The sequence below is a fragment of the Mytilus trossulus genome, chromosome 3, assembly GCF_036588685.1.
Source record: "Mytilus trossulus isolate FHL-02 chromosome 3, PNRI_Mtr1.1.1.hap1, whole genome shotgun sequence".
NCBI lineage: Eukaryota > Metazoa > Mollusca > Bivalvia > Mytilida > Mytilidae > Mytilus > Mytilus trossulus.
Window position 1 is genome coordinate 36,083,323 of NC_086375.1, and position 13,751 is coordinate 36,097,073.

A 13,751-nucleotide genomic window follows, 5' to 3' on the forward strand; every position below is an offset into this window, starting at 1 on the left:
CGATATGACGAGGTTACTACCCGGGGACAGAGGCTCCTGACATATGACAGGGTTAAACATACGACAGGGTTAAACAGTTCTTTAGACATCTCAACCCTTTCCTTAAACAGCCTGAATACAGAAACAAACAGCAATACGCACAGCCTGACACCATTACGTATACATTATGTGAGTTAACATTTATATAAAGATAAGTTGAGATAGATTAGAACTGATTGTAAATGACACATCTTCATATCTCTGAATATCACAGTGACTATACGAAGGGCAATATTGCTATATCAGCATATTGCGTCCTTTGTACTTTGTATCATTTGTATTGTAATTATTTGATATGATAGAATTTATTCTGATAACAATTTGTACCTGGTTTTTTGTCTTCTGTAATGTTATACGGATTTTTATAGTTTCCTGTTTTTTTCAACCAGGAAAACCAACAAGTATGTATACAGTGTGCTTCTTTCATCTGTTCAATAATAGATTTTAAAACATAGATACGAATTACTATTGCAGTTATCGAAAGGTGGACTTGTAGTCTCAAATCAGTATGTAAGTCTTTCGATCGATAAAACGAAGCGTAAAGAAAAAATACCCGGACAAATAATAAAACGGTTAACTATGTTTGAGGGGTTTGTGATGCAATAATCACATGATTAACATTATTTGGTGATGTAAGGGTAATTAATTTACATATTTTCAATTGAATATATCAATATGTAAATTGTGCATTTTGAAGTGAAAAACGGTTACAATTTATCAAATCAGAATCAGAATCTTCTTTTTGTTAACAAAACTACCACAAGTAATCCTTTCTTTTATTTTGAATCAAACCTATTTTTTTTTAATCAACATTCAGTATTTTCTTTACAAACATGATAGTTTCTGAATGTCATACATTGCGTTTGATTGTTAGGTCTTTTAATACCTGTTAATTGACGTATATCCAATATCTTTTATGCATGTGTGTATGTGTGTGAATGTATGTGGGTTAAATCTTATGATTGCCAATCAATGGATAGAAAGGAAAAAGAACATCTAAAATAGGCAACTTTTTACAAAGGTTATGCAAAGTGAAGTTTGTCAATGTGTTTAATATAATAATTAAATATTATCAAAATAACATACAAAGCAGTATCATAAACTTTCAAATAAGGATGAAGTGTGTGTTCATGTAATACACATGGTGTCGGTACAACTATGCTTTTTGTCCTCAATTCTCTTTAACTTCGTTCTCTTTTTTGCCTTTTCAACTTTTTTTTATTTGAACGTCACTGTTGAGTCTTTTGAAGACGAAACACGCGTCTGGCGTAAATATTAAATTTTAAGTCTGGTATCTATGATGAGTTTATTAACAACTTCATTACCAACTTCCATACTCATGTCGTTATCGATAAAAAAAAATCATCCATATACGATATCGGTATAAAAAGATTCCAAAAAATCATGTGTGTGATAGAAAGTGAAATTTCAGAAATTAGTATAAGTGCCTCTTAAACCACCTTTAAATGTATACCTTTTATTGTAAGTAATCCTTTTTGATCTGTCTCAGAGACTAGTTTTTGATTTTTAAAATAGCATGATTACTGGAGAACAAGTTTATATTTTCCAGTTATGGCTTGTGTTGAGCTATGCCAATGTTGTCTTCGAGCAAATGAAGAAGAGGTTGCATATCAGTGGTGTAATGACTGCAATGAAGCTGTTTGTAAAAATTGCGGTAAAGCCCACAGACGATTTTCCAGTGCTCATGATGTTATATCGATAAAAGATGCTCCTGTTGGTAGAAAAGCCGTACCAAAATACTGTGTTTCACATGAAAATAAAAAACTTATACTGTTTTGCGTAGAACATGATAAACTTATTTGTCATGCATGTTTATCAGAAAGCCATAGGCAATGCAATTCAATTGTGGAAATAGAAAAGGCTGCAGTTGGCATAAAAGACAGTGCTGCAATAAAACAACTAAAAGAGAAAATGACAACATTGAAAAGTATTCTCGAAAAGACACAAATTGAGAATGAACAACAACTGACTACAATCAATATAGATAAAGAGGCCGCAATTGACCACATTGAAGAATTCCTGCAAAGTTTTAAAGATCATTTAATACAAATTGATATTAATCTTCATATGAAATACGAGAAAATAGTAATACAAAATAAACAAAACAAAGAAATTTTAACCGATCTAACACAAAGCCTGCAAGAACAAGCGGATTGGTTGTGTATGTTAGAAAGTTGTTCCTCTGAAAGTAACATATTCCACGCAGTAAAACATCTTGATAGCATACAAGAATCAAAAGAGAAACAAGTCAATAAGATCAAAAACGATTTGATAACCATTCCTTTGGACGTTTTACCTCCCGAGGCAACGAAAAGCATCGAAAATTTTTTCCAAGATTTTAACCAGAAAACAGTATCTCAAACTGTGCATTCTATTACCACTTCGACCAGTGAATTGAAACTACCACAAATCAATACAGATAGAGAAATTCAGCCTTCACCGCCCCGGTATCAAGAATTTATTCCAAGCAATAACTGTGTGTTTGGTGCATTCTGCTTCACCGAAGACGATCGTATGTTTGTTGAGGAATTTGTTCTACCTGGATACGAAAGTTCATTAAAATATTGTCTACAAGTATTTGATTTGCAAACTAATAAGTCTAATACGATTGTGATTTCGGACAACTTCAAATGGGACTATTCGGGCTCAGTGTGCATGTATGACGAAAAGTTTGTTCTACTAGCATCTATGAAAGCGGTCATGGTAATTGATACGAAACTTCTTAAAATGTGCAGAACAATTAAACTAGAGCAGTCCGTAGTTCGTGGTAATCTTAAAGGAATAAAATGGATCTCGTGTAAAGGAGGGAATATATACGTATTGGTTCAGTCCCAACACGGTTTATGGTTATGTTCCATAGACTTTAACGGTTGTATTTTACATGAAGTTGATCTTCCACATTCTTTAGCTGATATTGATTTTGACGGTTCGAAAAGGTTTTTTTATACAGACAATCGAGTAAATGACATTCATTGCATTTCAATTAACAAAAGCTCGACTACTTCAAAGTGTTATTCAAGTCTTGATTTAATAGCAGGTTGTTCAATATTGCATATTTCCGGTGATGAGCTATTAGTGCTAGAGAAAAACACAAATACAATTTATAAACTAGATATAAAAAATCAACGTCGGTCAATTTTGAAGCAAACAGACGATACAGAAAATCTGACTCATTTTAACTTAAACCTTAAGTTAAACAAAATTGCCATAATGATAGGTGGTGGAAAACGTATTAGACTTCTTCCATTTTAATTTAATTAAGCAAATTTGACGGTCGTAGTGTAACAACAATCATATCTTTAACAAATATAGTGTTATTATAAATGTTTCTAAATAAAAGAAATGTCAGTCATATTTAGTGATGAAAGTCAACTTCCGTGTGAAAAAAAATTACACTGCATTTTTTTCTATAGTTATAGTATTCAAATGAGAATTGAAATGGAAAAATATGTACATGGGAACATCTAGTTACCAATAATTGAATCAATCAATGTTATTCAAGGAATAAGAATTTTTGTTCAAGATTTGATATTTGACCCTAGTTTGTAAAAAGGGTTTTATACTTTTGACATCGCAATCTTTATTAAAAGCAAACACGGGACTGCCCAACACAGACACTCATGAAACTAAGAATAGAAATTGCGAATGCGTCAAAGAGACAACAATCCGACCAAAGAACAGAAAACAGCCGAAGGCCACCAATGGGTCTTCAACACATTGAAAAGAAATCCCACACCAAGAGACGGCTTCAGATGCCCCCTAATAAAATTGTGTACTTGTTCAGTGATAATGGACGTCATAATAAACTGCAAAGTATTTGAATGAGGTAAAATTAAAAGTTATACAAGACTAACAAAGGCAAGAGGCTCATGACTTGGGACAGGCACAAAATTGCTGCAGGGTTAAACATATTTGAGATCACACCTAGTTTTTGGTGGGGTTCGTGTTGTTTATTCTTTAGTTTTCTATGTTGTATCATGTGTACTATTGTTTGTCTGCTTGTCGTTTTGATTTTTAGCCATGGCGTTGTCAGTTTATTTTCGATTTAGGTGTTGACATGAATATCTATTATATGGTAATTTATACCAATTGACCTTTTGCCAAAAAAAAATATTCGAAATACTGAGACTTTTCTAAGCCGTATTTGGCACAACTGTTTGGAATTTGGGGTCATCAATGCCCTTTAACTCAAATTATAAGCCTGGTAACTATAATGAGAGTTCTCTGACAATAATACCACAATTTCTTTCATATAGTTACTGTCGTATAGTAAGGAAAAGGGAAAATAGTTGCACCTTAAAGTGTTGTTACACATTCTGTTTAAGATCAGAGATTTTATCATTTTGTATTCACTCGCTTTCAGTAAACTACTGACAAACATGACTTATATTTCTCACGATAGATTTGAAATGATCACTTCATATTAATTTAAATTGCAAAAGCTTGAACAAAGAACAATAATGATTTACACTATGAAGATGTTTCTATTAGACACCTATCCATGCTACTATTTTTTCGAATTAAAGGTATGGAAAACGTCAAAACATAAAACTAAAACGAAGTTTTTATTTGTTTTATGAAAAAGATACTAGGCTCATAATGCAGTACTCCGGACGATCGTGTATTTGCATTTTTTATTTGTTCAGATTATAACATAATGTTGAGAGCTGTACCCAGCCATATATAGACATTTTTACTAATGTTTGTATGTTTATTATTGTGGTCAATATAATGGAAAACATACGACAGTTTTGTTAGCCGCAAACCAGGTTTAATCCACTTTTTTTTAACAAATGCTTGAAACAATTCATTCGATTTAGGTGTTTGAGTATTGATTTTGCAATTTGATAAATGAATTTCGTTTGAATTTTCCCTAAAGCTTGTTATCTTTATTATTTTAGCTTTTTTTCTTGAAAAACACATCGACGCCACTCGAATAAAAAAAGATGACTTGACGAGATACTATGAAGCTATGTATGGGCTAACCAACAAGGCTTTTTTTTTTATAGAAAATTGACAGTATCAATTTGTGTGCACTCCATGTGCATTAGAAAAATAGATTCTGCTTTAGATATTTTGTAGGCTGAAATATTTGAAACTAACATAGATATAGTTGATATTCATACTGCGCACATGAACATGACATAAGTTAATCTTGAAGATATTTTTAAATATGTAAATAAAAAGAAGATGTTATTCTTGAGAGGCTTTGAAATGTTTCTTACGTACTTCTGCATTATAATAAATCGATTGCAAAATAGACCTTCAGTTCATTATTTATCATTTTTGTCAACCAAAACGAAACCATGTAGACGTAAATTAATACATAATTTTCTAACAATAAATTAACAACATCTGATCGTTTTGAAACTATATTTCGTTGAGTTAGGCACTTTATATACAATATTTTATCTTATTACAAATTGTTAACTTTGGTTCAGTGATTGTTGTCTGATAAAAAAAAATGTTTCCACGTTACAATGTTGTGTGAGTAATTGTTTTAAAGTTGGCAAGTATTAACTTAGAACCTATGACTTGATAAAATAGCTGTAGGCGTGTAAGGTATTTGGGTGCTTTGGCGATGAATAAGCACGCGGAAACGACAGTAAAATTGATCCGATTTACCATCCTGGTACCTTTGATAACTAACTAGAAATGGATAAGAAGCAAATACAGACGAAAAGGTAGGGATACTTTAACAGAATATCAGATTTTCTAGTAGACTGTTTTCATACATCTTTTTAATAACGGTATTTCCCTCACATTTGCGCAGTGCAGTTTGTGAAGATCTATCAATATGTCTAATGTCTAAGGTCACTTAAATAATGTATATAATCAATTACATATGAATAAACTAATTTATGAATATCAGTCTGGATTTTTGCCAAAAAATTCAACTGTACATTAGCTATTAGAAATGTATAATTGTATTCTTAACTCACTAGAAAAGAAGGAAATAAATTGTCTTGTCTTTTGTGATTTTTCGATAGCTTTTGACAAGGTTTGGCATAGAGGACTCTTGCATAAAATGAAAGCTTACGGAATACATGGTAATCTACTTAACTGGTTTGAGAGTTATCTTTGTGATAGTCAACAAAAAGTTGTGATTAATACATCATCATCCTTATTTTGCAGTCTTTCAGCTGGAGTACCTCAAGGCTCAATACTTGGTCCCTTATTATTCATAATATATATAAATGACATTGCAGAGAAACTCACATCTCTAACTAGACTCTATGCGGATGACACGTCGTTTAATTACTCGGGGAACGACCAAGAGCAAATAAAAACTGTTATTGATCGTGACCTCGAAGAGCTAAACGAATGGTCACGGAGGTGGCTAATGTCTTTTAATCCAGACAAAACAGAAATAATGATTTTTTCAAATAAAGATGCACCTGTTTTAAAATTCTGCTTAAATGATAAAGAAATCCATATAACAAAATGTCACAAACACTTTGGGGTAACGTTTTGCTCTGATGCTCGGTGGAACAGTCATATAGACAATTTGATTATCAGTGTTACGAAACATTTAAATATCCTCAGAAAACTCAAGTATCAACTTTGTAGGAAAAACTTAGAAAAACTCTATTTAGTATTTATAAGACCAATTTTTGAATATGCTACTGAAGATTGGGATAATTGTGGGATAGGATATGTTAATAAACTTGAATGGAGAGTTATCTCATTGGCACTCACACCACATCTTTCTATATCTATTGAAAGTTTGCAGCTAGAAGCTGCTAGAACAGTTACTGGTTTGCCTATATTTGCAAAATCTGAAATTCTGTATGAGGAAATTGGGTGGGAAACTTTAGCTGACAGGAGAAAAAGACGAAAATTACAAATGTTTTATGACATTCAACATAACCAAGCTCCGGATTATCTATGCAAACTTGTTCCACCTAGTGTACAGAGCACAACTGGATATCCCTTGAGAAATGGCAATGACATCATTGTTCCTTTTTGTAGATTATCTCTTACTTAAGAATCTTTTATACAATAAACTATTAACCTATGGAATCATACCGATTTGTCCCTTCGAAAATCAGACTCTATATCAAAGTTTAAAATCCAATTAAAAGGTTAAATACCACAAATAAAGATGTACTAAAGCACTTTCCATATCTATATGGACCGAGGAAACATCATCATCATCATCATCATCATCATCATCATCATCATCATCATCATCATCATCATCATCATCATCATCATCATCATCATCATCATCATCATCATCATCATCATCATCATCATCATCATCATCATCATCATCATCATCATCATCATCATCATCATCATCATCATCATCATCATCATCATCATCATCATCATCATCATCATCATCAACATCATCATCATCATCATCATCATCATCATCATCATCATCATCATCATCATCATCATCATCATCATCATCATCATCATCATCATCATCATCATCATCATCATCATCATCATCATCATCATCATCATCATCATCATCATCATCATCATCATCATCATCATCATCATCATCATCATCATCATCATCATCATCATCATCATCATCATCATCATCATCATCATCATCATCATCATCATCATCATCATCATCATCATCATCATCATCATCATCATCATCATCATCATCATCATCATCATCATCATCATCATCATCATCATCATCATCATCATCATCATCATCATCATCATCATCATCATCATCATCATCATCATCATCATCATCATCATCATCATCATCATCATCATCATCATCATCATCATCATCATCATCATCATCATCATCATCATCATCATCATCATCATCATCATCATCATCATCATCATCATCATCATCATCATCATCATCATCATCATCATCATCATCATCATCATCATCATCATCATCATCATCATCATCAATAATAGCAGCACATTTCGGAAGATTTTGATAAACTAAAAGATTTTTATTTTTAAGTAAGTTCTTGTACAAGTGTTATATAGATTATCTACTCGTGTACATGCACGATAAATTTTCAACTTTTGTTTTCAATTTGAAGTAGCATATGCCTTTAAATATATTGTTTAAAATAACGTCATATTTTACAGTATAAAAGAGTCTTCTTTTAAAACTCTACATATTTTGTTTTTAAATTATTGATGCTTTTATTGACACTAAATTTTTACATTGTTACGTATGAATCGTCCCATTTTTTTCTTCTAAGAAGTAGCATATGTCTTTTAATACATATTGTTAAAAATACCATTATATTTTACAGTAAACAAGTCTTCTTTTTAAAACTTTACATATTTTGTTTTTAAATTATGAATGTTTTCACTGACACTAAATGTTTACATTGTTATGTATGCATCGCCCCATTTTTCTTCTTTGTTTGGGGTTGGGGGGCGGGGGGGGGGGGGGCTCTTTTCTAAGAAGTATCATATGTCTTCAACTATATTGTTTAAAATAACATCATATTTTACAGTAAAAAAAGTCTTTACGTATTTTGTTTTTAAATTATTGATGTTTTTATTGGCACTAATTTTTTATATTGTTACGTATGAATCGCCCAATATTTTTGTTTTGGCTTTTCTCTAAGAAGTAGCATATGTCTTTAAATATATTGTTTAAAATAACATTATATTTTACAATAAAAAAGTTTGCTTTTTAAGACTTTACATATTTTGTTTTTAATTATGGATGTTTTTATTGGCACTAAATGTTTATATTGTTACGTATGCATCGGCCCATTTTTAAAAGGGAGGGATTTTTCTCTCTCATAAATTAAAATTATGCAATTCGAAGCGATATAAATATACTTCTTTTGCCTCATCTAATGGCGTTTACATATCTTGATTTATAACGTGACGCTCGAGAATATTAGCACTATAGACTTCATTGAAAGGGGTATGCGCATTGCATATTAACTGCTCTAATACAGTTTTGAGGAAAAACGACGGAAATATCATCTCATTATTTTGTAAGGTCACCATCCCTTATTTGTTTAAATTAAAAGAGGGACGAAAGACACCAAAGGGACAGTCAAACTCGTAAATTTAAAACAAACTGACAACGCCATCGCTAAAAATGAAAAAGACAAACAGAAAAACAATAGTACACATGACACAACATAGAAAACTAAAGAATAAACAACACGAACCCCACCAAAAACTAGGGGTGATCTCAGGTGCTCCGGAAGGGTAAGCAGATCCTGCTCCACATGCGGCACCCGTCGCGTTGCTTATGTGATTACAAATCCGGTAAATAGTCTAATTCGGTAGGTCAAATTCATGAAAGGGAAGGGGATTGTAGTTACGACGTAAGGAACATATCCGATATCATTTGTGAAACGGTTATTCCATAACGGTCAACCAACTCGTGATGGCGTCCGTAAAATTTACGAAGGGATGTTTCAACTTCACCATTTGGAACTCTTGGTTTAATAGCTTCCTTGTGAGCAGTAACCCTCTATCAAGAAAATCATGATAGGAAATGCAAGCACGGGAATATCGTATCAATTGGGAGATATATACCCCGTATGCAGGTGCTGCTGGAATGTTGCTACTTAGAAATGGAAAGTTCACAATTGGAAAGCTGAAATCATCTCTTTTGTCGTAAAGTTTTGTCTTCAACCGACCCTCATTGTCAATTTCTAGATGTAAGTCAAGATATGAAGCCGACTTAACTGTATCTGTAGTATCCTTTATCTCCAATTCGATGGGATAGATGCGATCCACATAGTCACCAAATTTTGAATTGTTTAGTGAAAGAACGTCATCTATATAGCGGAAAGTAGAGTTAAAGGATATTGCTAACTTCTTATCTTTCTTCCTAAGAAGTTCCTGCATGAAGTCAGCCTCATAATAATAAAAAAACAAGTCAGCAAGTAGAGGGGCACAGTTTGTTCCCATTGGGATGCCGACAGTCTGTTGAAAAACACGTCCTCCGAACGTAACAAATATGTTGTCAATCAAGAAATCAAGCATCTTGATAATATCGGTTTCAGAGAATTTTTTGTTTGAATCAGAATGGTTCTTTACAAAGTATGATTTATCCCTCCCTAAGACAAGATACTTGTATCTACGTTGGCCATTCTTTTTTATGAAGCAAAGTAATACCAACTCTTTTAATTTGTCTTTTAGTTTGGAATGTGGAATACTTGTGTAAAGAGTAGAAAAGTCAAATGTTTTAATACTGTTACAAGATGAAAGAGAGTTAGATTGTATGTACTCTAAAAGATCTTTGGAATTTTTAAGTATCCACATCTGATTCACGCCACCTCTAGAATAGGCAGTTTCACAATAACTTTGAAGCCCGTCTTTGATTGCTGATAAAATGGATGTTAATAATTTAGAAAGGGGTTTCGTGGAGCACTTGGAAGACCCAGCAATATACCGTTGTTTGTAAGGACACTTATGTAGTTTAGGTATCCAATACAGTGATGGAAGATCCAGTTCTTCATCTTTGGTTGAAATACCAAAGGAACAAAGAACAGACCTATGATTATCCAGGATTTCCTCTTTGGTAAGTGTCGTGAGGGTATATGTTGGGTTTCCAAGTGAATTGTCTATACCTAATTCGTTTATCAAGCAATTAATGTAATGACTTTTACAGATAAAAACGATGTTATTTGGGGCTTTGTCTGCGGGGACAACAACATATTCATCATGGAGGTCAGATAGGTGTTTAGCAACATTTGGATCTTTGAAGATTGACGTAACATGGGCATTGATGGACCCATTCAGTTTCTTAATTCTGATTTGTATTAACGACCTCACTGCCTTAATCCATTCGGATAGAGTGTCTACGTCTGCCTTCTCGCGCTTAGCCCATTGCCTGGCATAATCCTCGACTGAATCCATCAAAATTTTAAAGTTGTGTTTCCAATTGATGGATTTAGGCTAATAAACTATGTGTTGGTGTTTTCGATCATTCGCAACAGTTTTGGTCGTCTTACCAGTAAAGAAGCCGAATCTGTATTTTAGCGATTATTTCCTGCTGATTCAACTGAGTGTGAACTCAAATGGACATTTATGCACGCAAAGCAGAAACACGTAACTAGTCGATGCATCCATTTTCACTCCTTTTGGATTTTAAAACTTTATAGTCAATCTGGATGTATTCAATTAGTTAATATATAAGCGTGCTGTGTGTAATAATCCGCACCTTTTATCATATTGCATGTGGGTATATAAAGTGTACAATACATCATGTGTGTCATGGAATTTAACATTTAGGAAAGACGTTTAATATAAAAAAAAAAAGAGGTGTGGTATGATTGTAAATAAGACAACTGTCCACAAGAGACCAAAATGATACAAAAATTAACAATTTATTTCAACGAACGGCCTCAAACAATGAGAAAAGCCCAACTTTACAGTTAGAGTTCTTTTTGAATCTTGGAAGGTATGCCTTTTATTGAAAGTACTCATTAGGATACCTATAGTCAGTAAATGATTCAGTTTGATTTTAAACATATTTTATTCATTAAGATATGAAAAGGATTGAGCAACAGGCACAGCCTATAAAAGCTCTCTCCATAATACATGTACAAGGTATGATTCAATTTATACAACAACTGTATTTAAAATAATGCAATTTAGTGGAACATGCATGCTACTTGTGAGCACACACAGCAAAATATGTTAACAGTGTTACTTAATAAATGCAGAGTATAAATAAATATATAGGCAATTAATCATCAGTTATTTAAATTACCTTGAAACATGCAAATATCCTTTATAAGTCATTAGAAATATATATATGGCTTGAAGGAGACACTAAGCTTGCTTAGTGGAATAAATGAATTAACGTTGGAGTGTAGAAAAAAAAAAAAAAAAAAAAAAATAAAACTAGATGAAACAAAAATTAAGTAAGTTTCAAACAAAACGTTGAGTGTCACTGATATATTTCTGAACAGATTTAAAAATAGCAATATTCATATCATATGTTAATAATCTGTTTCCAAAAAGTAGTAATTCAATATTTATGTCAACATTATCAACAATGGAGTAAATGGAATCAAGAAGGATCTGTCTTACATCATTATACTTAGGGCAAATAAAAAAGAAATGTTTGTTATCCTCAACAAGATGGTTACAGTTTGTGCAAAAAGTGTTCTCAGATAAGAACTGATTAAATAAATGAGATTTAAGGTTGCTAGCATTATTTCTGAGTTGACAATGACTTATATTAAGTTTCCTTATCCCATAGTTGAAAGGTTTAAATATATCACCAGTCCTATAAAACTTATCCAGTCCACTTCTAAATATACCCAAACTTGGTGACTTTTGTAAGCTCAAAGGAAGACTATTCCAAAGTCTTATAGTGGAAGGAATGAAACTATTAAAATAAGAGCTAGTTCTAGCAAGAGGCGGGTGAAAAGTGTTATTTTCATTCCTCAAAGTATAAGGGGTTTGTCTGGGAAGATATGGCTGGATTAACTCATATAAGTATGCAGGTGTCATCCCATTTAATATTTTATAGAATAGTATAAGCTTATGTTTATTACGTCTATTCTCCAGAGTTTCTAAACCTAATTCAATATAAAGTTTTTGTCTGGAGGAATTACGTCGTAATCCTGTAATAATTCTAGCAGCTTCTATCTGAGTATTTTCAAGGAGCTCAGTCTCATGCTGGGAACAATTGCCCCAAATAACATCACCATATTCTAATATAGGTCTAATAAAAGCATAATAAATACGGATAAGTGAACTCCTATCTAATAAGTGCTTAACTTGGCGAAGCACAGAAAGACGAGAGCATGCTTTTTTATAAATAATATCAATATGTGTATGCCATGAAGCTGATGACTGAAATGTTATCCCAAGATGACAGTGAATATTTATTTTCTCAACCTCTTCACCATTTATCCCAAAAAATACAGGTGGATGCTCCCTTTCCCTTCTAGTAAATACAATATTTTTAGTTTTCTTAGAGTTAATGATTCAGTTTATAGACCTTCTTTCAAAAAAGCACGATTAATAGAAAACAATCTCATTTTTTTCAGTCATGGCTGGTATTGAGCTATGTCAATGTTGTCTCAGAGAAAAGAAAGCTGAGGTTGCTTAACTATGGTGTAGTGACTGTAGTGAGGCCGTTTGCCAAAGTTGTGGAAAAGCTCACAGACGATTTACCGATGCACATCATATTATTTTGTTATCAGATGCTCCCGCTTGTAGAAAAGAAATACCCAAAAATTGTACTTTACATGAGAATAAAAAACTTATCCTGTTCTGCGTAGGACATGATAAGTTGATATGTCAAGAATGTTTATTAGAAAGTCATGGAAAATGCAATAAGTTGTTGGAAATAGAAAAAGCTTCAGAGGGCATCAAAGGGAGTGCTACAATTAATGATATGAAAGAAAGAATGAAGAAGTTGACGAGTGTTCTTGAAAAGATTCAAATCTAAAATGACCAGCAACTGTCAAAAAATAGTAAATCAAAAGAGAGTACGGTTGACCATATGAAAGAATTCCTCCAGCGTTTCAAATATCACTTACTACAAATTGAAAATGACCAGAACGTAAAATAGATAAACATACTACAGACAAAATAAAACAGTTTATGCACTTAAGGAAAGACCTACAAGAAAATATGGACTGGTGTACGTTAGAAAATAGTTCCTCAGAATTTAATATATATTCCATGCAGTAAATCATCTCGATACCATACTAGTATCAAGTGAGAAGCAGGTCGAAAAG

The 13,751-nt window shown here is 32.6% G+C and overlaps 1 protein-coding gene across 1 annotated transcript; it reads left to right on the forward strand.

The window, feature by feature from the left end:
• Nucleotides 1–1,611: 1,611 nt before the first annotated feature.
• On the forward strand, nucleotides 1,612–3,312 carry LOC134710729 (uncharacterized). The gene has a single exon (XM_063571120.1). The coding sequence runs from the start codon at nucleotides 1,612–1,614 to the stop codon at nucleotides 3,310–3,312; it is 1,701 nt and encodes a 566-aa protein (XP_063427190.1).
• The last annotated feature ends 10,439 nt before the right edge of the window (nucleotides 3,313–13,751 follow it).